General features: G+C 40.8%; 1 protein-coding gene and 1 long non-coding RNA gene across 2 annotated transcripts; one reads left to right on the forward strand and one right to left on the reverse strand.

The window, feature by feature from the left end:
• LOC146656959 (glutathione hydrolase 5 proenzyme-like) lies at positions 1 to 14681 on the forward strand. The gene is made up of 12 exons (XM_085424742.1): positions 1 to 762; positions 1620 to 1747; positions 1822 to 1929; positions 8319 to 8496; positions 8585 to 8739; positions 8968 to 9114; positions 9249 to 9379; positions 10257 to 10432; positions 10599 to 10690; positions 13933 to 14039; positions 14209 to 14319; positions 14406 to 14681. Exons 1-12 carry the CDS (start codon positions 434 to 436, stop codon positions 14541 to 14543), a joined length of 1800 nt encoding a protein of 599 aa, XP_085280868.1. The 5' UTR covers positions 1 to 433; the 3' UTR covers positions 14544 to 14681.
• On the reverse strand, positions 6002 to 13147 carry LOC146656960 (uncharacterized). The gene is made up of 2 exons (XR_014913987.1): positions 12713 to 13147; positions 6002 to 6172 (listed from the first exon to the last, which is right to left on the reverse strand). It is a non-coding gene; the product is annotated as an uncharacterized LOC146656960 (long non-coding RNA).
• Positions 14682 to 25750: the final 11069 nt, after the last annotated feature.

Below are 25750 nucleotides of genomic sequence, written 5' to 3' on the forward strand. Positions count from 1 at the left end.
CTCACCTCGCAAACGAAGGGCGTCCTTATTCCCAGGAAATGGGCGATAGAAAACCGATCGGTGCCTGTGCCATTCCCAATATGCGCTGGCTGATGTCGGGGCAGCATGAGTACGACCATTCTTTTTTTATTTTTTTTGCCGATGCCCGTGATGCCGCCCCGGGCAACCGCCCGTGTCGCCCGTATCAAAAACCGCTACTGGCTACCGGACCCCTCTCTGTGTGGAGTGGCCAGAGAGAGAGAAGCAGCGTCAAACGACGTAGCAGATACCTCTGCTTACCAATGAACACGTCTGCGCCACGCTGCGCCTATCAGTGCCCACACAGCGGAAATATGTGCGCAACACGTAGCTGTGCTGTCTGGGGAATCATCAACAAGCGGTAAACTTTCAGAGGAAGTGAACTACTGACGGTTACGCAGAGAAGAAAACAGCGATGTCTGAGTCAGACGAGGAGCGTGGTACTTTCCGCACCAGCAAGAACACTGAGGGGGCAAATACGACTCCTAATAGCCCCAAGGGGGTTATGGTGACACTACCTTGCTTCTCTTGGTGTCCCAAAATATGCAGCCCAAACGGTCACGCCATCTTCTGGATTTGTTTTGGTTTTTTTTTTGGTTGTGCAATAGTTGGTGGTATTTGGTTAGGGGTATGGTTATGTAAAAGTAAAGGTCAGGTTGCCCCGTCGGACGACGAGGACCCTAATTGCCGTTTCTCAAAAGCTGCAGTGGCCGCAGACTCCGAGAATTGTTCGGAGATTGGAAAGTGAGTAACATTTGAAACTTCTGATACATTTTTTTTTCACATTACACATACGATTATGCACTGATCCAAATGCAAACGCTAAAAAATCTCCAAGAACTGCGAACATATGGGCTCAAATTGTGGTCATAAATATTTTGTACTTGTAAATCAGGATTTGTATGTGTAAAAAGAATTTGTGTGTGCCTTAGTGATGTGTCAGTTGTGAACGAAATGGCTCTTAGAGCCGGGTCTTTGACGTGAACGACGCAAGCCGGCTCCTTATCGCGAGCCTCCCAGTCCTACTGCCAGTTTCTGGAAGACACCTTCTTCAAGCAGTGGTACAGGAAGAAGTCTGCATCCTTCAAGAAAAACATGATTTTCATGCAGGACAATGCTCCATCACACGAGTCCAAGTACTCCACAGCGTGGCTGGCAAGAAAGGGTATAAAAGAAGAAAAACTAATGACATAATGACATGGCCACCTTTTTCTTTCTCTCACCCTCTCTCCCTCTTGCACTTTTTTTTTGCTTCATTCCGCATTTGAGCTTTGCGCTGGGATGAGGGGGGAGGGGCGGTAGTTACACTGGCAGTAGCACAGGAACAGAGCAGGAGGGAGAGAGAGAGAAAGAGAGCCAGGGACAACAACGTCAGATTAGAAAGGTATAGTAATCATCCACAACTATTTTCAGTTGCGGATGATAAAGGATTCAGAAAGTTTATTCATGCAGGTCCATATGACAGAGAGTATGCATGTTCTTTTTGTTCTGTCATGACAATTTAATTGTGGGACATTACAATTTTGATGAAGATTAAAATTAAATTAATTGTGCACACATGATAACAATAACACTAAAGTGATAACGATGAACTCTTTCAGGGACATTCTTCGGAAAAATGGCTCTGCAGTAGATGCTGCCATTGCTGCGCTGCTGTGCACCTCCATCATGAACCCACAGTGCATGGGGATTGGAGGCGGGGTCATATTCACTGTGATGGACAGCTCCGGTAACAAGACACCCTCGCTACTCTTTGCTCAGCTCTGCTGTGGATTAATGTAGTAATATGTCATCTTTTCAAAGGTAAAGTGAAAATCATCACCTCCAGAGAGACTGTCCCCAGCAACGTGACCTCTGACCTGCTTAAGTCGTGTCCTAACACCACAGAGTGGACCGTGGAGTGGCCGCACGGTGGGCTGTTTATCTGGCATAATGCTAATATTTATAAGGTTTTAGTCTAATCTGCTCTTGGACTCACCTTTATGACACAGCTAATTTATTCTGTACAGGTCACTGCTAATGCACACTGTGAGTCATTCCTCATTCAGCTTTCCTCAAAAAAGCAAAACTGGGATAATATAAAAAGAAAAGAAAAAAGATAAAGCAAACCACTACAGAGGGTTTGGCTGTCAGCAGATATTAAAGACAATGAGTCGGTGTCGTATATGACACTATCAGAATAATCTAGCATAAACACCATGAAATACATGCTCCTTAGTTTCAGAAACAACCAGAGAGATTGAAGTAGTCAGGTTTTTCTCCAAACTGGTCTTAACAGGTCTTTCTCCAAATGATACACAAGATGTAACACAAAGGTTTTAAAGGTGTAGTCAGTTATCTGTAGAGATATATTTTAAATTCTGCACCTTAATCTGCAAGTCAAACTCAAGATATGAAGGATCATACCTTTGTTTTATCACCTGAGAGGGTTCTTGTCATCAAAGAAGCGGAGGAAAGAGACAGCATGATTGGTGTCTTATTAAAATGTCATCCTCCTCCTCACCTCTAACCTCATCTACTGAATTAAAGTCAAGACTCTAATACACTAAAGAGTGCACAACTATTCTTATTTAATTATTGAAAATAATAATTATTGGAAAAAAAAAATAATAATAAAGTCAGCAACAAAAACCTAAATGATCTTATACCTCTTCAAAGAAATATATAACAAGACCAGAGAAATTCAAATACTGGGTCAAAAAACCCACATTTTTTGTTTGCCAAAGGATAGCTGCTCCACAGTCCTGGGTCCTTTTTGTCATATATGTCATTTCATGATGCACTCGATGTGTTTTTTCTTGGTCAAAGGTTTGAACTGCAGGCAGGCCATTTTAACACCCAGGTACTTCTTCTGTGAAGCCATGCTATTGTAATAGATGCAGCATGCGGTTTAGCGTGGTCTTGCTGAAATAGATGTCAACTCGATGGGAGCACAAGTTGCCTGTGTACACCTTTCAGCACTGGTGCATTGCCAGATGTGCAAGCAGCCAATTCTATAGGCAGTAAAATAATTACATACCTTCAGAGGTTTTGAATTGAGTGTTGATAACAAGCTGCAAAAACAGCAGCACTTAACAACGTTAAAGCCCTTTACTCTTTAGCCCAGAATGCAGGATCCACATTTTCTAAAAAAAAATTTGATTTGTCTGACATTAGAACAGTTTTCCACTTTGCCTCAGTCCTTGTTGAATGAGCTTTGGCCCATTCAACATGTTTATGTTTAAAATGCAACACCGCCACCTAGGGGAATTTCCAATATTAAAATGCCTTTATTAAATGCATTTGTTAAAAGACAAAAAAGGATTAATAAGCAATTGCAGCCCAGAGAATAATGAAAGGTGACTGTGGTACAGCCAACTCTAATAGACTCTAATCGAGTCTGCAGAGAATGTCCACACATAAGGTCTTCATACAGTATTAGTCCTTTATTTTATCCAGGTAAAAAATCTCATTGAGATTAAAAATTTCATTTCCAAGAGAGCCATGGCATCATGGCAACAAAAGTCAAAATAGACGTACCACATAAGTATATAACATTTAAAAAAATACAATATCCCGTACAAACATGTGAGAAATATACAATAACAGATCTAATTAAGAGCGACATTAAATACAATGACACTGAGTAAAAGAGTTATTCTCTCGTTCCTTTAAGACAGACTTAAACTCCCCCAAGGTAACCAATTCTGATCATTTCAGTTCCTCCTGCAGATTATTCCAGGAAGCAGGGGCAGCGTAATTAAAAGCCTTTTTCTCCAATTCTGTTCTGATTTTTGGGCCAATCAATTGTATGATATTGTGCGAATGAAGGCTGTATTGGTTGTGGTTTTTACACATATAAACACATAAATAAGATGGAACCAGCCCAAGGAGTGTCACGATCTGGTACAGGGATTCAACGCAGAGCGGTAAGGTATCTCCAAGGTGTGGTTTATTTACAGTGCAGTGCAATATATGTACAGTGAAGGGATCCAAAAACTCCGAGGGGAATCACAGGGTAACTCGCTCACGTCTTCTCCGCTCACACTCACACACTTTCCCGTAGCAGGGAGGTCGCAGGTCCGGGGGGGGGGGGGAGATCTGAAGCAGACGAGAAGGCAGGTCACCAACAAATCACAAGTCACGGATATGAAGCACAAGAGCTGTGAGAACACTAACGTTAGGGGTACAATCATCCAGCGACGAGAGGATCTGTGTTCCAGCCTCAAATAGTGCTCCCGGTGATGATGGGTGAGTGTTGTCAGGTGTGTGTGTGGGCCAAGGGCGGGAGCCCACAGTGAGCTCCGCCCAGGCAGAGAGGGAGAAAACAGCAACAGCAATTGTAGCCTTGTGGGGCCGACCGGGCAGGCACGGAGACCATGACAAGGAGAGGTTTATAGATAAAGATCAACCAATGGGAGAGTCTACAAATATGGAAAGATGGACATTTAGCAGCAGCATACAAAGAACAATGATGTACACAATTTCCATAACCAGTAATAAAAAGTAAAGCACAATGGTACACAGTATCCAACCTCTTTAGGTAGTGAGCAGGTGCATTAAAAAATAAAAAGCAGGTCACCAAAATCCATTAAAGGTAAAGAAGTTGCATGAATCAAGTGTTTTCTCATTTGGAGGGAGAAACAGGATTGATTTCTAAAAAAGAAACTTAGTTTTAGTTTTAACTTCGACACAAGCCTTTGAATTTGAGTTTTAAATGACAAATTCTGATCTATAATGATCCCTAGATACTTGTAAGATGTGACCATTTCAGTTCCTTGAATTGTTGTAATCTTAGGAGATGTAGCTAACAACTCTTTGCCATTTGAGGATAACACGAACTTGTATTTCTATCGATTTAACACCAACTTAAGTTGGGTTAAATGGGACTGAAAAACATCAAAGGCAGACTGCAGAAATTGCAGGGTTGGTGAAGGAGATGAACAATAGATAATTGTATCATTTGCATAAAGATGAAATGCAGCATTTGACAAATTATCACAAAGGTTGTTTATGTAAAGAGAAAAGAACAATGGCTCTAATATGGAGCCCTGTGGAACTTCTTTGGATACTGGGAGAAAAGAGGAAGTTTGCAGTCCATTGAATCAATGATGTCATTAACCACTTAAATAGCAGCAGTTAGTGTGCTGTGTTGTTTTCTGAATCCTGACTGATGTTGGAAAGAACTGAATTTTTGTCAAAAAAGTCTTTCAGTTGTTCACTAATGAACAGCTAAACTCTGAATCTAGAACTTTTGCTAGAACACACAATTTCGATATGGGCCTGTAGTTATTAACATCTGAAGGATCACCTCTTTTCAGCAAAGGGAGAACACAGGCAGATTTCTGTATTACAGGGATCTCACTTTCGAGAGGCTAAGATTAAAAATGTAAGTTAGTGGTTCTGCTATAAAATCTGCAGCCAACTTAAGAAAATAAGGATCAAGTTGATCTGGTCCTGCAGATTTATTTAGATCCAACAGATTTAAAGCCCTGTGGACCTCAAAAACATTTAGTGGAGAAAAACTGAAGGGTTGGACCAAAGATTCAGTTTGAGTGGTTGCAGAGAGAGCCTCCTGTTGATTAAGCTGTTTTAAATCTGGATATAAAGATTCAAATAGAGATCCTGAAGAATGAAAAAGCTCATTAAAGCAGTTTAGAATATCACATTTCTCCATTAAGGTGCAGGAGTCTTTTACGACAAAGGCTGGCATCTCATTTGTAGTTATGTCTCCATAAGAAGATTTTATTATTTTCCAGAATTTCTTAGGATCGTTCAGATGTTTAGTAGTTTTTGAAAGATAGAATTCTGATTTGGCCTTTTAAATTAAGGAAGTTGAACGGTTTCTGAGCTGTCTAAAAATCAGCCAGTCCGCTTCAGATTTGGTTTTTCTGGCCTTAGCCCAGGCAGCATCCCTTTTTTTGAGTAGACTGGAGAGCTGATGTCATGGTCTGGCTGGCAGACCGTGGGGATGTGGGGAAAGGAGGACCCAAAACGCAGACTCTGCGATGCAAACAGTGCTCTTTATTTACAGTGAAAAGCTGTAAACACAATAACTCCCCGTTGCTCCCTTGAACCCCGTGTGCATGCTTCCCTCCGACGTCTGTGTTCGTGCTCCCTGCTGTTGTGTTTCCGCACACCCCGTGCGTGCTGCCTTTCTGGACCACTCTTCCTCCTGCAGGGAAACCATAGAAGCAGCCGTCAACACTAACCCTCGGCAGGTATATACGAACAGCACTGACATATACTGACACACTAACTTGGTACGATAACTCAATGATCCCACGCCAGTGGGAGCTCCAACATTCTCCTAAGTAGCTCCCCCGACGAGCCCTGGGCCCTATTTCAGGAAGCCGGTTTAGTGCAAACTCTGAGTAAGTATACCCTGAGTTAACGAAAACTCTGGGTTTTCGGTTTCACAAAGCGAGTTTAGATTAATTAACCCTAACCCTAAGACAACCAGTCCCAGTTGAAATCTCCAGCCAGCACAATTTCATTAAAATCTAAAGTAGATCGTTTTTCACTAAGTGAAACTAAAGCCTCACTACTAGCTGAGGGGGGTCTATAACAGCCCACAATGGTAATAAAATAGCCCTTCAAAAGTTAGAGCTTGAGGGCAAGAAGTTCAAACTGTTTACAAACAGATACTGATGATTGGACAGTAACATGGAATTTGTTTTTTACGTAAATTGCAACACCGCCACCCTTTCTGGTGCGGTCGCAACGGAAAAGATTATAGCGCGTTATTGCAATGTCTTTGTCAGTAACCGATTTTGTAAGCCACTTTGCTGATAATGTAAGAATATCAGTATATAACTCTTTCATCCAAATTTTCATGAAATCAAGTTTGGGAAGAAGACTTCTGACATTTAAATGAGTGATACCAAGACCCGTTCAAGCTTTAAAATCACAAGGAGTACTCAAGCATTTGCAATCTGGACCAGGATTAGGTTGTATTTCCAGATAAAAGAAGCAGAAGAACAAAAACATTTTCTTTTCACAGATTTTTTTTGTAGTTTAACAGACTGATTTCTCTTACAGCTCAATCTCTTTGGGTGGTGAGAGAATTGGGAAATAAACCAGTGATATGGAATAAATAAATCAGTTAAATCAGATGGAATGAGATCTCTGCTGATGATCACATTTGAGAAGCTTCTAAAAGATGTAAAATCCCACCTTGTTCCCTTTGAGAGGAGTAAGAAGTATGATTTCCCTTGTTCTGCAGACTGTTCCTGCACCTCATGTAGACAAAAAGCTGTCAATAAAATCAATAAAGGAAAAAAGGCTACTGAGGATAACATGCTGACTAACAGGGAAAAAAAAGGTAGACCCAGTCGACCTGTGGTAGAGCCTGGTTGTGGCCAGATATAGATATAATCGTCGCATTAAACAGCTTCTAAGAGCAAGATCAGTTACTGAATGGGCTGTTCAACAATAGACAGCTTGCCAGAATGCTGTCCCATCTTTCCCATTTTCTGGTCTTCAATTAATGTTAATTCCTCCCCAAGACCAATCTTAACTCTCCTCACAAGTCCATCTTTATCAGTCATTGTTTCTAATTTGGCTAATCTCCACTCGTTCCCTGGCAGATTATCTGTCTGTGGAGGTGAAGCTGGAAATGTTGTGAGATGCTAAAGTGGGGCCAGAGACACAGGCTGCTGTGGATGCACATGTCCCTGTCCCATATGTTCCTGTCAGCAGAGTACAAATGACCTTCATGCATTACTCCCTGATTGTCTATAGTGTGTTGACTTTGAAGGGAAGCTGTGGATCCATATGTAGAATCAGCATAGTCTCTGTTAAGAAGCGTCTTTTGACAGCATTTGAGTATGGGATGGACAGCAATAAGAACTGGGAGTAGTTGGAGCAGTTCACTTGTGGCAGACATTAAAAAATAAAGAAATTAGACATTAGAATATGTGTGAGAAAGATGAATCAAGAAAAGAAAGGGGGCTACAGACAACATTTATTTATATGGCCCAGAGTTCTGTGCTACACTCCTGCACACAGGCTGCATAAACAGTAAGAAAAGTAAATATAAGATATGCTAAATGCTTCTTTGAGCCAGAAATAGTGTAAATATAGTGAAATAAACTTAAAATAACTGTAAGATGCAAAATGTTATCTCTAACATAATCAGTTACAAACACACACATTTCCCTCTGAAATGGAGCAGAATAGAATAGAGTATTTACAAAGCACCAAATTATAACAGACATCATCTCAGATCATTAAAGGTCAGGACCTTACAGTTTACTCAAAACACGAGCAAATGTATGTGGGACTTTCCAGCACTGACTATCCATTATCTATCTAACCAGGTAGCAAATGGATTGGGGTTCCTGGGGAAATTCGAGGTTATGAAGCGGCACACCGGCTTTATGGGAAGTTGCCCTGGGCCGACCTCTTTCAGCCGACCATCAAATTAGCCAGAGAAGGATTCCCTATTCCTTACTACCAAGGTCAACACATCCCACGCATTGGTAACACGTCACTACGGTATGAAATACACCCACAATGTGATTTCAAAAATACAAAGAGCAAACAATGAATGGTTCAGCTTTATTTCACTGTCTTTGTCTTTTAGGGAGTTATATTTAGATAAAAATGGGAACCTGCTTAAGACCGGTGATACTGTGAAATTTGAGAAACTGGCTGACACTTTGATCGCAAACGAGGGACCAGATGTGTTTTACAACGGAACAATAGCAAAGAATTTAACCAGTGACATACAGAATGAAGGTATTATCAGATGGGTTTCATCCTGCTCTCTTTCTGACCGTTTTCTATGTCTGCCAGGCACAATGATCTAATTACAAATTACAAAAATCTATTGGTTTTGGAAAACTGTAACATGATCCCTCACAGGCTACACTGTGATCTGTCTCGATCCATTCAAACTCTTGATTATGAAATGCATTGTGTTCATTTGTACTCAGCAGAATCATTTGTTTCACTGTTCTTGCTCAGGAGGAAACCTCACACGGGAGGACTTGGAATTGTATGAAGCTAAAGTGACTGATGCGTGGAATATTTCTTTGGGAGAGTATAAGCTGTACTTCCCTCCGCCCCCTGCAGGAGGAGCCATCCTCAGCCTCATCCTCAACATCATGAAAGGTTCCTGATTGTTGCTTCTAGCATGTAGAGTTTGATTCATATAGGAAAATGATGCTTATCAATCTTTACAAATGTGATACACTAAGAATTGATGTTTTCAATCCAAAAATTATTTTTTTTAAAAATATTTTTAGGATACAAAATGGAATCAGAACCTAAGACGACTGATGAAAAGATTTTGTTTTATCACCGTTATATTGAAGCTTTAAAATTTGCCAATGAATTAAAGACAAATATCAGCGATCCAAACTTCAGCTCAGATGAAGTAAGTATCTCAAAATCCTACAGATTTGCACCTGCTTTGTTGCATAAAGAATGATTCTATTTAAGTGACTAAACAATTAAAAGTAACAATACCACATCACAAAACACAAAACAAACCACCCCTTGCCTGCAGCTCATCCACAAACTACACCCCACCACAGTCAGTTTATGCACACTGATAATGAGTTGAGGTTTTTTTGTAATATCTCTGAGTTTTGCACAGTTGGACTTTAGGTTAATTTGTTGGGTTGAGATTGTGACTTTGTGTTAACAAAGTGCTTTTACAGAAGTGTTCACCTTTGTTAATGATCAATCAGGGGCATTTGATTATCAGTACCTGGCTGCTACTTACAATTAAAGTTCTTATAGAAGCACTAAGGGTGAAGAGAACCAGTAGAGTGCTGTAAGAATTTCTTTGAGTCTCAGCATTTTCATTTCAGCATCATTCTGAGCAGTGATGTAGCTTTTAAAACATATACATATAAATACAAGTTTTAAAAGCACATAAACCTAAATTGGCTTAATATTTGTCTTTAATTTAGTATGTATATATTATTGTTATTATTATCTTAGTATTTAAATATAAGTATAATTTTGTGTAATGTGATGTTTTCAGATACTCTGTAGTTCACACAGATGACTGAATTTCAGAGACTCTATCTTTGGCAGTCATATGTTGAGCTTGATCACTAACCAATATTATAACCTCTAGTATTCATTCATTCATTCATCTTACATCAGTGATGGATCAATGATCAAAATTCTGTTAACATTTGGCTCCAATTTTATAAATTTCTTGACAGCAATGTATTTTCTGTAATGTGCATATTTATTTAGTTTTATTAATTCATTTTATTAATTCTCTGTATTTCACACAGATGGCAAAGAAACTGACACAGGATAGCTTTGCAGACAGCAAACGAAGCTTGATCAGCAGCGACAAGACTCGTGATCCTGGCATCAACTTGTATCTGGACAGCATCGGCACCACACATGTATCTGTGCTGGCTGAAGATGGATCTGCTGTGTCTGTCACCAGCAGCATCAACGATGAGTCAGTACCTGCATCATTCTGTTTCACTGCTAGAAACCAGCTATCAGATATTTTTCTTTCTTGAAACTGAAGATTTAAGAGATTATGGAGGAACTTATTTTTAGACTATTTCTATACTACAAAGAGTGTCTTGGCTTTGTAGTTAATTTAGTTTTTTTGTTTACAGATTCGGCTCCAGGGTCCTCTCTCCAAGCACTGGAATCATTCTCAACAACCAGCTGTCTGACTTCTGTGGTAGAGCTGATAGCGTCTCTCCTGGTAAGAGATCAGTAGGATGCTTTTTACATTTATTATTTATGAAATACAAGTAATCAGACGAGGAAGGTGGATTATTTCAAAACTAATACCACAAAGAGTTTAATTTTTTTCCTGAAATTATTTTCCTGACAGGACATATTTCTTTAAGTAATTTCTAATAATGGCAAAATAGTGCCATTGAGGAAATGAGAGGAGAAAATGGCATTTCATAATTCATTGTGACGCATCATATTTTGTTGATCATGGAAAAACTAAACTTGTTGATCATTTCCACGATGTTTTGCCAAACTGAAACACATCATGTGAATTTGGACTAAAATTGCATTTTCTGTTTAATACCATAGCCTGCTAAAATGTTTGAATGTTCAAGAACAGGCACAGTTTTACTACTGCTGTAGTAAAATCTGTTTCCATGTCAACGTGTTGTTGTGTGAAGTTTTTCCTTCACACTGTCACCAAGTACTTGCTCATAAGGGGCTCTTCTTATTGTTGGGGGTTTCTCTCTACTGAAGTGGGTTAACCTTATAATATGAATGTACCATTGTGATTTGACGGTATATGGATATTTATATTCATTTAAAATTATATAGAGGACAGCACACTGGCACGGTGTTGCCTTATAGCATAGGTGTCAAACTCTGGCCCGCGGGCCAAATTTGGCCCGGAGCCTAATTACATTTGGCCCGCAAAGCCATACCAAATTACTATTAGAGCTGGCCTACTGGTATTATACAGCTAATAGATATATTGTTTAGTATTAAGCTTTGTTTGTTCCATATTCAGTTTTTCAGCAAAACGTGTTTGAGTCCATAAGAAAAGATTCATTCTTATATCTGGAGGAATAAATATATTTCAATAAATATTAATGTTAGCCCGCGACTTTGTTCCAGCTTTGAATTTTGGCCCACTGTGTATTTGAGTTTGACACCCCTGCCTTATAGCAAGAAGGCCCTGAGTTTGATCCCACTTGTGTGGAGCTTGCATGTTCTCCCCATGTTTGTGTGAGTTCTCTCTGGGTACTGCAGCATCCTCCCACAGTCCAAAGACATGCAGTTAGTAGGGTTAGGCTAATTGGTGAATCTAAATTGCCCATAGGTGTGAATGCGAGTGTCTCTCTGTGTTAGCGCTGCATCCGGCTAGCGACCTGACCTCGGTTTACCCTGCCTCTCGCCCTATGGTAGCTAGGATTGGCTCCACCACCCCTGCAACCCTGAGAAGGATAAGCTGAAGATAATCGATGGATGAATCTATATATAGATCTATAATATTGATTCAAGTGTGTTCAAGGTTCTGTATAATTCAGTTTGGACATAGCATCATTCAAACATTAATCTAACACACTGACAGAGTCTCAGTAATAGCTGCACTTTGAAAGACATTTCACTTTAGTTTGATACAGATTCAGTAGAGATAACTCACTTGTTGTGTGTGCACTTTCATCATTTGTTGATAAGCATGGGCGGATGCAATTCTAAACTTGTTTGTAGAGCACAGGTGTCGAACTCCAGGCTTTGAGGGCCAGTGTCCTGCAGATTTTACATGTGTCCTTGATCAAACACAGATAAATTACCTCCTCAGCGGCTGTATCCCAATTCAGGGTCTGCAGCCTTAAAGTACGCAGCCTTAACGGTCCACAAGGGCCGCGTAATCAAAGACCGCTGAGGCCGGAAGTGCGAGGCTTGTGAAATGGGACGGTCTAGCCTCCGTCGCGCTGCCCAGGTTGCCTAGCAACCATGATACTAACAGCTGGAAACGTTTCATACAGCTTTGTTTGACAGGAATGAAGGAGAAACCTTTTTGTTCATTTGTTTGTTTGTTTCTACATGAGCTTTGATCATTCTCTGTAAGATTAAGCTCAGGTATTGAACGGCGTATATTTTAAAGTAAAGGCTTTAAAACCAAGTTAGCACAAACGTCACTAATGTCACATAACTTTGCCGACATGTGGCCAACAGTAATGTTTAATGTTCTTCGTTATTAAACATTTGCACATAAATAAGTGACATAATATTCAGTACTTACTTAAAGTTTACTCTTCGGGCGCCCCTCATCCGCCGTTTTTTTTTTTTTTTTTGGCAAAATTATCGACACCCACCGCCATGCTATGCATTATGGGATATGTTGGGCCACGAAGTCTACACTGCCACATCCTTAAAATTCAGGGAAATGAAGGACGCATTTGAGGGCAGCATTTCGAGCAGCCTTTGAATTGGGACAGCCTTCGTCGCGTCGCTGTGACGTAATCTGTTGGGTCTAAACTCAGACCCTGCTGTATCCAGGACTTATTCCCGTGAAAGAAAAACAAGGCAACAGCGATCAATCGATTTACTTGCAAGGGAGGCCTCGTCGGTATCTCAGAAACGCACTTCGAATCTCCTTACGAGTGACCCCGATGATGGCCTCCTCTCGCTGCCTTTTATTGAAAACGTTCACACAATAAACAATAGTTTACAAACACCTCCCCTCATAACCCCCCTTGGTTACAAAGACAAGGCACTGTATGTGTGTGTTCTCCTGCTGACCAAAAAGGGTCATAAAAGCATAAAAGCAGGAGTACAAAGACAAGGCACTGTATGTGTGTGTTCTCCTGCTGACCAAAAAGGGTCATAAAAGCATAAAAGCAGGAGCAACATCCTTGGTCATAAAGAGGGTAGTCTCCCCCACACCCAATTCATGGTTCACCCTAGATAACAAAGTGAAGCCATACAAAGGGGAGGAAGTTTACCAACATCAAACAGACCTTCACAAGGATGTGCCTGTGATAAAACACTACAGCCCCCACCCAGAACCTCGAGAATCTGGGGAGGGGGGAAGAAATAATTTCTTTCATCACAGAGTTAAAACAATGTAGAAATGGTAAGCATAAAAATGACAAACATTTAACAATTCACTTTAACATAATCGGCCTTAAAATGCAGCCTTTAAGGCTGCAGACCCTGAATTGGGATACAGCCAACATGTCTTGGAGTTCTCCAGAAGCCTGGTAATGAACTAATCATTTGATTCAGGTGTGTTCACCCAGAGTCTTATCTAAAACCTGCAGGACACTGGCCTTCGAGGCCGGGAGTTTGACACCCCTGTTGTAGAGTATAAAAAATTCAGGTATGAAAATACTGCATGAAAATACAGTCACTGATTCGTGTATGAAACATTTGTGTAAATGATTTATGCACAGATATGTGTGTACAGACTGATTTCTGTTTTCTAGTTTTGTCATTCAAGGTCTTTGTTGTATTTCTCAGGGGAGCGGCCTCCCTCCAATATGGCCCCATCTGTGCTGAAGTCTCCGTCGAAGACGCTGGTGATTGGAGGGTCTGGTTCTGAAACGATTCCACCGGCTGTGGCCTCGGTATGTATGCATGGTACACACAAAGGTGCCGTTACATATTAAATAAAATAAATTGATGTGGACTGATGCTGGTCTTTGCTGTTAAAGCTTGCATCATAGCAACAAGATTCTTCACCCTAATTTATCCTGTAATCATCACTTTCTCATCTCATTTTTTTTTCTCTCCAAGGCGCTCATGAACCACCCTTGGTTTGGAAAGAGCCTTAAGGAGGCAATTATTACGCCTGTTGTTCTTGTAGACTCTAAAAGTGAAGTAAAACCTGAACCCAAGCTTGAAAAGGTAATTTATTCAATGTATTTAAATGATAAATTAATAAGTTCTACTTCTCTTGTTCCATCTGAGTCTCTCTCCTCTTTGCCCTGCAGGATGTAGTTGATGGTCTTGAAGCTAAGGGACATAAAATAGCAAAATTCTACAACACAGTTAACGCTGTGGAAAAGGCGGGCAGCTGTATCTCTGCATGGTCTGATGAAAGGAAAAAAGGCAAAGCTGCTGGTTACTGAGACCAAGAGTCAGTGATGTCAGTTATACAGCATGGTCTTAAGGTTATGGACACTGCTGTAGCTACAACATTGGTAAATCTATATTCGTCTGTTAACTGATAGATCATTCATGCTTTGCTCATGTGTATAAAAAGTTTGTAATATTGAAAACAATGCAACGATCAGATCAGTTAAATCCCAAATTTCATGCAAAAATGTGCAAAGATAGCACTGTAAAAACTAGAAATGTAATTTTTTTAAAAAGTAGGGATTGCTGTTGATATCCGCCTCAATTTTTTTACAATCAATATGACCTTCTAAATATTTGTTTATTTTGGGTTTTGATACATATAGAATTGACTAAACAAGGAAACAGCTTTCAGGTCAAAATGTGAAGCCCATGCCTGTTTCTTTGACCTGCATTCTTTCTAAAAAGCAGGCCAGCAGGTTGAGACTGACTGCAGAAATCTTTGGTTATAGTAAACAATTCATATTTTCAAGTCTCATCAAATTCATGTTTACTTTGTAGATTTTAGCCCACTGGATAGTCCAGAAGGGAGATAAAGTAGGGTACACTTTAGGGCAGCCCTAAGTTATCTATCAATTGATTTGTAGTTTAACCCCCCAGCCCCCACCCAATGGTTTTTATTATTATGTTTTTATATTTAGTTTTCATATTAAGATTTTGTGCTTCGTTAGTTCATCCTGCTATTGTTTTGCTGTTATAAAGTGTGGGTAATTCTGCTGATGTGCTCAGGGTAAAAGTTAATCTGACAAGCAGTTTGTGAGGCAACAGTTTTCTTTTTACCTCGGTATCTGTCTGAGCTCCTGTCTGTTTATGCTCCAGAAAAAAACATGAGGTCCAGTTCAAGATTAATGCTATATATCCCTCGGGCTAAACTCACATCTCGTGGTGATAGAGCCTTCTCTGTGGCAGGTCTCAGACTTTGGAATAAATATTCGATCTGCACAAGCACTTGATCAATTTAAATCACTTCTAAAGACACATTTTTATGGCCTGGCTTTTAATACATTATGACCCAAGCATTTTGGTCTTATTTAATAATATTAGTTATTGTTTTAATTCTTTCAAGATATATTTATTGAGCAATTCACATGTTTGTATGACAGTGGAATTTAGAGCATCAGATAGTTGCTCTACTTTTGTACATTAACATCACATAGCATAACAAAATGTAGCATAACATAACATGGTACAATACCCTCCCACACACCCACAACCCCGGTCCCAGCTGTCCAGCTAGCTTGTCCTAATGAGAAGACAAGAAACTATAACTGCTTGTTATAACTTGTTGTAGTTTCTTTGCAATAACAATACAATAGGATACTTTGCACTTTGCAAGGACTATTCCCACAGTATCATCAAATACGCCCAGAATAGTTATTAGTGGATCAGGGTTCAACTGCACATGAAGAATTTGAGAGATTAAATCAAAGATGTCGGCCCAATATTTTTTTTACCTTGGGACAAAAAACAAAACTGTGGCTTAACGTATCTTCAGCTAGGGAGCATTTCTTACAGATAGGAGAGACCTCAGGGTATATTTTATTTAACCTTTCTCTTGAAAAGTGTAGACGATGTAAAGTTTTAAACTGAATCAAGCAGTGTCTTGCATTATAGGAGCATTTATGGATATTTTGTAAACCTTCTTCCCATTGAATGTCTGTGATTGTGATCCCTTATTCTTCTTCCCATTTAGATTTGATAAAGGATGAGGTCACAGGGCTTATTGACATTAGATTCTGATAGGTGCCAGAGATAAATTTCTCACTACAAGGTGAAAGTTGGAGACACTTTTCGAGACCGGAAATGTTGAGACTCTCGAAGCCCTGTACATGTTGCAACCTAATGTTGCCATGATGCCAATTCTCTCTTGGAAATGAGATTTTTACCTGGATAAATAAGAGACTATGTCAGGAAATATTATTAGTCCTTTATCTGCAGGTATCTTAAAAAGTCTCTCCCTGATAGCTTGTATATCTCTTGTAGCTGCTTGAAAGAGGCAAAGACACCCTCCCAGTATAGATTACTGATTGTGCAAAGTCCTACCTGTTTCCAAAGTCTAAATGTATTGTCTAGAATAGACAGTTTAAAACATGGATTCCCTACAATGGGTGCAATGGGGGATAGAGACTTCAAATTAAAGTGTAGTTTAATCTGCTTAAGAATACGTATGGTGCTATGTATTACCACATTGCCATCATATGTAGACTTTTGAATGGGCAGGGGAGACAGCAGAAACAGATTTAAAAACAGATTTAAATCAGTAAACATGGGTGTGAACTCTGGCCGCATATACAAGGGTAAACAAGCAGCGGCGTGAGAAAAGAGAACTACGGGAAGCACTCACAACAGGTAAAATAACAATCAAAAAGTAAAGTAAAATCAAATAAAGAACAACACAATATACTTCCCCGTACTGTTACTGCTAACCTCTGTTAACCTAGTAACTCTTACCTTCTAACTGACAGCTCGTCAATAGTAATAAACGCTCCGTATTCACATTTAAGTGGGATATAAATAGAAAAGAAAAAACACAGTCCTGTGTCAATGTTATAGATATAGATATATCTGTGCTTTTAATACATTTTAAGGTGGATGGGAAAGGTGCTTCTCTGCGTAGTCGAGGGCCTCTTTGGGATCGGTAAAAGTTTTCCTCACATCACCATGGGTCACTAACAGCTTTGCAGAGTATACCAGTCCGTGCCCGACGCCGGGCATCCCATGTAGCATTCCTCTCACATTTGCAAATGTGGCTCTGCGCTTGACAACAGAGGGAGGGAAATCTGGGAAGATGTTTATTTTAAGCCCCTTATACGTCAGGTTCCTGTTCTCTGCGAACGTGGTAGTAGAGCAGGGGTAGGCAACCTTTTGGTTGATGAGTGCCATCTAAAATTTCCTCAGAAGTCAATCTTCCATATGATTGCATTAGCAATAAATTTAATAACGCTCTATATTAACAGTTAAACACTATATAGAACAACTTTATAGAATTACATTTGTTCGCAGATGTTGGCAGCTATCAGTGAATAGTTATCAGATATTTTGAAACAAAAAAAAAAAAGACATTTGATCCATAACAAGAACTCCATATCAGCAAATGAACTGTACAACAGAAAATGCAAATGCTATTGACTGTCTCCTCACAACAATGAATAGAAAAATAAACTGGGCCAATATGGCATGTCTGTTAATACAGAGATACACATTTTAATGTGATCTCTGGTCTCCCACTCAGAGATACAGGTCTCCGAGTGTCCAGCGTTCAGACGGCTACCTGAGGACAGTCATGTGAGAGAAAATCTTCTCACACAGATCTGGAGAGCCAGAGTCAATAAGGCCTCTGCAATGTTCTGAAGACAGTTAAACTTGCCAGGTAGTGATGGCCCGGCCATTTATTTTTTAATGCACCTTCTCAGATAAACTCACTGCGTGTCGTGCCCAGGGCTGGACTGGAACAAAAAATCGGCACGGGCATTTTGACAAGAGACCGGCCCCCCAGGTATTAAAGCCATAAAGCCTTTGAATGAAAACAAACGCTGTTGTGACAGTGATGTACAGTCTTGTTGGTATATGTATGATTTCTATACTTTTTACATCAGATGAAAACGTTTGTTGTAAGATTCAGATAATTATTTGTTAAAAGCGAGACATTTTAAATGAGAATAAGAAAGAAAAGTATTTCTTTGTGCCCCCCTTTCCCTGTTAATGCCCTACCTGGCCCCCCTGGCAAAACATTGCTAGGCCTGCCCCTGCACAGTTACCAGCTGTCAGCTACTTAGAAAAGGATCCTGGGGTTATTTGTCTCTCAGAAACAGTTCATAACTCCCCTTCAACTCATTCATGTCACCTAAAAGGTAAACCTGTTTCTCCATCACCTGTTCAGCTCTGATGATTCAATAAGGACATCTCCTGGTTTCATCTTCATGTTTCCCTCTCCTCAGATAACCAAACCGACATCATGACCAGCAGCTTTTACAGCTGTGGCTCCAGCAAACATCAGCTGATACTAGAAATTACCGTAATATTAAATAAATTCTAACAACAGCTGATCAAGCTTAAACGTGCTGCTGTTGTTTAGCGCGACATCAGCTGGTTTCCTCTTTCAGGCGCAAAGTGGGCGATAAACAAACGAGAGAGAAAAGCCGATCAGCTGATCATTGATCAGTTTCATGATTGAAGTAGCAACAGGAGAGGGAGGGGAGAAAATGAGAGAAGAAGAAAGAGCTGTGCAGCAAAGACAGAATAACTCCAGCTTTGTCTCTTTTTCATTCTAGCTGAAGTTCGGGACAAACTGTGTTTCTTTTCAGCTCAATACGAAACGCGCAATATTTTCTCTGAATACGGGACGATTCCGTCTAATAGTGCACTATCAGTAACATCATAGCACCCACCCAATGTATAGAAACTCTGTCATGCTAGCTAGCACGCAGTACAAGTTATTGTAACCAGTGGCGGTCCTAGCCAGTTTGGCGCCCTGGGCAAACACTCCCTCTGGCGTGTTCGAACACTCCCTCTGCCACACACAAAACATATTAAGGATTGTACATTAACATAAAACTGTTGTACACACACACACACACACATATGAAGAGAGAGAGAGTATGCATAGTATGCAAATGGCTACCAAACAGCCATCATAATTCGTCATACAATGAGAACAGGACAAATCAACAATTGACAATGACTAATTAATATTAAAATCTGTAACATAATGTATTGTTTGGAGTTTAGTCTGTTACTGTTGCTATTTTTACCATTTCTTCTTGGAGCAACTGTAACTCACATAATTTCCTTAGGGATTAATAAAGTATTCTGATTCTGATTGTTTCAGGATGACCTGCCATTGTCCAATCCAGTGTTGGTCAAGTTACTTGAAAAAAGTAATCAGTAACTAATTACTGATTACTCCCCCCAAAAAGTAATCCCGTTACTTTACTGATTACTTATTTTCAAAAGTAATTAATTACTTAGTTACTTAGTTACTTAGTTACTTTTTAAAAACACGATTTACAACCTGAAGAGGTGATAAAGTGATAGATCTTTCAGCCCAATTCTACTTTTTCTGCATAATCATCATACAAAATGTAATCAAATGGAAAAGTCTCTTTTTTTAACTTGTTTTTATCAGTTTTAATCTTTTAACTTTATGCATCAAGCAAAACATTTAATTATATGCAACATTCTCTGACTTGAATAAATTAGTTTAACATTTAAACCTATTTTCTACACATTCCAGCACATAAAATAAAATATTTTTTGTGTTTTCACTCACTCTTTCAAACAGATGCAAGTAAAACACAGCAGAAAATAAATAAAGTCAAAGACTCAGCGGTCCTTTTGCTCTATTTTCACCTGTAAAGCAGGAGCAGGGTAGGCGGAGGGTTACCCTGGTGTAGGTGTGCTGCGGTCAGTTGAAGAATCCGCGCGAGTGTCTCTGTGAGTTTCCCATCACGTCGCAGCTACTCGGTGCTTGCTCGGAAGTTTAGGGGTTTTTTTCGCTGTAAAAAGAAGTTTTCTTCCCACGCACGATGGACGCTAATGTTTTTGTCACTTTTTATGGAATCAAACTCAAAGTAAGGTCAGTACTTCCACACTTTAAACGCTGCACGCTCATACTCTCTCCCGCACTCGATATATTATCCATTGTTGATCTGCACACAGCTGTTGTCACTAACGTCGCACTCGCTTACGTCACTGTCATGAGACATTCTCGCAAAAAAAATCACGGTTTTAGTAACGCAGTAACGCAGCGTTCCTACGGGAAAGTAACGGTAATCTAATTACCGATTTTGCAATAGTAATCCCTTACTTTACTCGTTACTTGAAAAAAGTAATCAGATTACAGTAACGCGTTACAAGTAACGCGTTACTGCCCATCTCTGGTCCAATCAGACATCTGCTTACCTGTATCTTTTGCTCGTTTCTCCTCCTCTTGTTTTCTCTTTTTTCTAAACTGAGGACCTGATAGCTTTGAACTTTTCTTGTCCATCTTCCATTGGTTTTAATTTTGCACTCCAATATGAACACCCATCCCCCAACCCAAGGATCACCACAACATAACCTAACACACCTGCACCTTAGTTCACAGATTCACTTTGTCTAGGGTGCATTTCTGAGATTTCACACAACCCAGGATTCAAATCATGAACACATAATGGGCTTGGATTTACAACATTATAAATGAAATGTGCTCTATTTGGAAGCAGCCGGCCCCTCCCCTTTCGATGGGTGTGTGTGAGACTTTAAATCATCAAACTGTAAATTTTAAACTGTTATTGATCCCTTTACCCCTGGTCCTAAAGTGTACATTTATTTTCTTACTCTTCTTATATTTATTGTTTGTTTACTTGCACTGCTGTAACTGGAGCCTCGCCGTCTCGTCTCTCTATATACTGGACTGTATGTAGCGGAGATGACAATAAAGTTTACTTTGACTTCAGCAGCGAGCAGGCGCACCGAGGGCTCTCGCGCTCACTTGTTGTGTATAGAATTTCGAAAAAACATCGGTGCAAATTACAAATCTGTATCATGATGTCTGATGTTTTTGTGTTTGTTGGTTTGTTTTTATTTTGTTTTACTTTGCGAGATGGTTATTAGATGCTGCTCCAGCCGGTCAGAAAATCCCCCGCCGCCCCGCCCTCTCCTCTCTGCACCGCAAGCAGCAGGCGCACGTCGCAAACGGAGGGCGCCCTTACTCCCAGCAAATGGGCGATAGAAAACCGATCGGTGCCTGTACCATTCCCAATATGCGCTGGCTGGCGTCGGGGCAGCATGAGTACGAGCATTTTTTTTTTTTTTTTTTTTTTTGCCGATGCCTGTGATGCCGCCCCCCACCACGATGCCGCCCCGGGCAACCGCCTGTGTCGCCCGTATCAAAAACCGCTATTGATTGTAACTGACTGTAAAAAGTCAGCACAACGAAAATAAACAACATCTAAACTTGGTTTATATCTGACCCAGATAGACTGCAGTTCATAACTTCTTACCTGAAGTTCAGTTCACCGCCTTGGGTCTCTCCTCCTCCTGTATATCCTGGGTTATTTTTACACAACGACCAGCATCTGGCCAATCCACCACCTTTCATTGTTTATACCATTACAAAAAAAAAAAAAATCATCGGCCCATAAAAATGAAATATCACATCGGCCCACCGGGCAAATAAATGCCCGCTGGCCAGTCCAGCTATGGTCGTGCCATTATTTAACCCTTCGCGTGCCAGCTGTGGCACGTGTGCCCAGGGTTGCCAACCCCTGTAGTAGAGCAATCTCAAGATGATGGGCCGAGGAGGATCACTTTGTTTGGGACGTTGGCGATTCACTCTATGTGCTCGATCGATAAGTAGCTTCTCCTCGAGAGATAGCGCCTCTGCCAAAAGTTGCGAAACAAACTCCCTCTGTGCCCTCTGGTATTCCCACGATTCTTACATTATTCCTCCTGGAGCGTGCCTCAAGATCTTCACATTTCTCATCTAACTTCTTTAACTCTGTAGACAAACGCTCCACAGTGGCCTCGAGAGTGGCGATGGTGTCAGAGTGGTTTGAGGCACAGGCCTGCAGTTCAGTTAAAGTGTTATCATGCCTGGCCACATCGCTTTTTATGTCCGAAATTGAGGCCTGGATGCTCTGGTTCAAGGATGATATCTCGCCTCTTATGGTGGTAGAACTCTCTAATCTGCGAGTGTCCAGTGTAGCGCACAATTCAGACTTGATGGAATTTATCTCTGAACGTAAGCTAGTTATAGCGGTTAGTAGCGCTTTATTCGACGGCTCGCATTCATCCTTTTCCAGTGCAGGCGGGGGGGCGCACCAGACCAGAGTCTGAAGAGGCTTCGAGGCCTACATCGCTCGCATCGTTCTTCTTAAGTTTGGGCTTCACCATTGTCGAGAGGCTCCATGAAATATATCCACAGTAATCAATGGAAATGTGCTATATAAATAAATTTGACCTTGAACTTTTTAGTTGTTTTATGTGTTTTACTGATAGGAATAGATAACCTGGACTTAAACTGGATATGTTTTGTTTTGAAACTGTCAGCTTTGTGTACAATAAATTCTTTTCTTCAGTTTTTAATGTCTGCCTTGTTTTTATTGTTGGATTGCATCCAAATTTCCCTTATGGAAATCACAAGTCGGAAACTACGGAGGGAGAAAAAAAAATTAAGATGGACTTTTGCGAGATCTCGCAAAACTTTTGCGAGATCTCGCAAAACAAACTCCGGCGAGATCTCGCAAAACTTTTAGCCGCATTCTTCAGACGCCGGCTCGAAGCCAACCGGGAGGTCGAGGCACGATGTGCCAGGAAAGCGGTGTTCCACCCGGCTGTAGTAGGTCTCGACCTCCCGTTAGCTTCGAGCTAACGGGAAGAATGCGGCTAAAAGTTTTGCGAGATCCCGAGTTTGTTGAGATCTCGCAAAAGTCCGTCTTAATTTTTTTTTCTCCCATGTCCCCTGCGGGGCTCCGTAGGAAACTTTATGAAGCGGCAGAAGCTTATAGAAAAGAATGCCTTTCAAAACACACAGATCACATGATCACAACTAAATCCAACGCTTTGGTGCGCTTCACCCCAGTTTTAACTGATGAAACAGTTTTTCAGATAATTGTCTACATAGAATCACTGTCTGATGGATTAAAAACCTTACATCCTCTGTGGGTTTGCTGTGTAGGACGACATGTTGATAGCAGGTTGAAAAGCAAAAGATGCACAACATGGTCTACAGGTACTCCCAAATGGAAGGACCTGCTATCCATGTATGGATGGGGGCTCATCTCTGTTTATGCACCAAAGAAACCTCAAGAATTGTTTGTCTTTGGAGAGTAGGCACACCTGGTGAAACATGCCCCTACATCACTGATGCTGTGCTCCTTGAAGCGCACTCCAACCGGGGAAGGACTCAAGACAGGCAATAGAGTCTTGTTCAAATTAAGTTCCTTGTAATGAAAGGAGCAGTTCAAGACCATTCTATTTTTGCCATTGCGCTGGACCATGTGATGAAGTATTTACCATCTTTCTTTGCTCTTGGGAGGTAACATCCGGTTGCAGTTTGGCTACAACACCACAGCTTACCAGTTTTTCAATTTCTGCATTGTTTGCAGCACCCATTGCTTAGATGTTTCTCTATACTCTTATAGTTTGGCAATATTGCCTCTTGGGTTGCTTGGAAAAATGGCATATCCTTTCTCCTCAACAAGGGTTTGGCATACCGGTACAGTATCTAAAGGGCTTTCTGATCCTCCTTGGACATTGTTACCTCCTTTTCACTTTTTTATGGTAGAATGTCAACTTGCCACTGTTTTTCAACACGCCTCTGAAGCTCAACAGATAGGGGGCTGCAGGAGGCACAGTTGCAGCTCTAGCTGTGACTCAAGAGTCTTTGCTGTGTCTTGCAGTGTCCAACCCTTGCAGCTGTCCCCCCTAGTGATTCAAAGTGCACAGGTTCTGCAGGGTTTATAAGGTGCAGCTGCGAAACTTGGCTGAAGGTTTGTAGGCGTAAATACTCGAGAAGTCTGTAGATTGCTTGAGGAAAGTAGCTGGATATGAATGTTGAGCTAAATCAAAACGCTAAGTAGTGAAGGCATGAAATATTTGCTAGTTCTCATGGAAAGGTCCTCAGGAGTGCCTGTTAATCCTAGCTGCTAAGCTGAAGATGAACGTAGCATGGTGCAGTCAGAGCCATCATGCAAGACAGCATAAGTGTCCAGTGTCATGTCTCCATGTTTCAGTAGGACTTTGATCACTTTAAGCAGAACACAGGAGAGGTCTGAAGGTTTGTCTAGTTGGAGGACTTCGGTGGCAGAGCTCACCAGGAAAGTACCTTCCTTCACACTCTTGATGTTGACCTCCTGTAGGATCCCGAGATGTTTGACTTGATGTATGGTGCACACTTTCTTCAGGTTGCACTGTACTGCTAGATGTGATCTTTCACATCACCAGCAATGTTGGTTTGTCTTAACCCAGTCTATGATTTGAACCTTATCAAAGGATTTGAATGTTAGTCCTCTGTATTGCAGTATGGACAGTAGGCTTTCAGTGGGCCTTTCTTGCTCTGAGCAGACGATTTGCAGTTCAGTAGCTCAATAGACTGCTTTGCCAGCAGATTCTCTGTGCCATGGAGTATAGTGGCTGTGCGTGTTACTGGCTTTGACTCTTTCAGGTGCTGATTTCTGGATGGTCCTCTCTCTGTCCTTTTGCTATAAACTTACCAAGTATCTAAATGTTTCCATGTTTTCAGCTTCAACCAGTCACATGTGTCTCCAAAACTCAAACCTCATTTCAGCTGGCAGCTTACTAAGGAGTCATGACACGTGAGAACCGCAAATCAGTTTCACTTAACCATCCAGACCAAGGGTCTTCAGTATACCAACAAGAGCACAAATCTGCAGCACAAAATTCGCAAAAGTCCCCACATCCCCACGACGGATATCTGGTGCATCCATGACACTTGCAATCTTTCTGTGAGTTTAACTGGTGGGGCTGGAATAGAAGGAGTTTTACATTCTCTTTTGTGCAGTTATGTATGATGGCTGGTATGCAAGGGAGGAATGAGGTTTATACTTGTTTTGTTTTGTTCTTTTGTTTGTTTGTTTTGTTTTACTCTTTTGCTTCGAGCTCTATCTACATGAGCTGCATGCTAAATGATCTTTTGTTAAAAGGCTTGGCATAATAAGCATGTGCTTCAGCCAGTACCTTTTTGATTAGCCTCATCTCGTGCATTCTTACTTTGTGGTAGATCTTTATTCTGTATTCATTGAGAGATTTGAATGCTAATCAAATAAATACATTTTTAAAAAAAATACTGGAATGATGTTATGATGGGTTTTTGTGCTGCTAAAGAATGGTGCTGGTCCCAGATGGTTGGTGGGTGCTTGAGTCTGATAATTGGGATGGACACTGGCAGCTAACTGCCCATACAGGCGAGACTTCTAACTCTACTGGATGATAGGTGGATGGATGAATGCTCACACTGTTGGGCATCACCTCAAATCTCTTGGAACCCTGACGGAGTAGGTACTAAAAAAGTACCAGGTATCAGGTACTATCACCTGGCTGGTGGCTGGTGTTTTTAGAGACACGGCTGCAGCCTTTCAGCTTGCAGCCGAACATACACACTACTAACAACAACACTCAAGACCCAATACAGCCTTTTAATACAGATGATCACTGATGCTACTCAGGTGTGTCCACCTTGCCGCAGCTGCACCACTGA

The sequence above is a fragment of the Rhamphochromis longiceps genome, linkage group LG12 (assembly GCF_057381845.1).
Source record: "Rhamphochromis longiceps isolate RC_006_pf linkage group LG12, R_longiceps_female_GT1.1, whole genome shotgun sequence".
In the NCBI taxonomy this organism is placed as follows: Eukaryota; Metazoa; Chordata; class Actinopteri; order Cichliformes; family Cichlidae; genus Rhamphochromis; species Rhamphochromis longiceps.

Excerpts from the sequence above, each read along its gene's own strand:
- LOC146656959 (XM_085424742.1), top strand. The coding sequence starts at position 434 with ATGTCTGAGTCAGACGAGGAGCGTGGTACTTTCCGCACCAGCAAGAAC. Across the intron at positions 763-1,619 it reads AATTGTTCGGAGATTGGAAA|GGACATTCTTCGGAAAAATG; the intron begins GTGAGTAACATT and ends GAACTCTTTCAG. Across the intron at positions 1,930-8,318 it reads GACCGTGGAGTGGCCGCACG|GTAGCAAATGGATTGGGGTT; the intron begins GTGGGCTGTTTA and ends CTATCTAACCAG.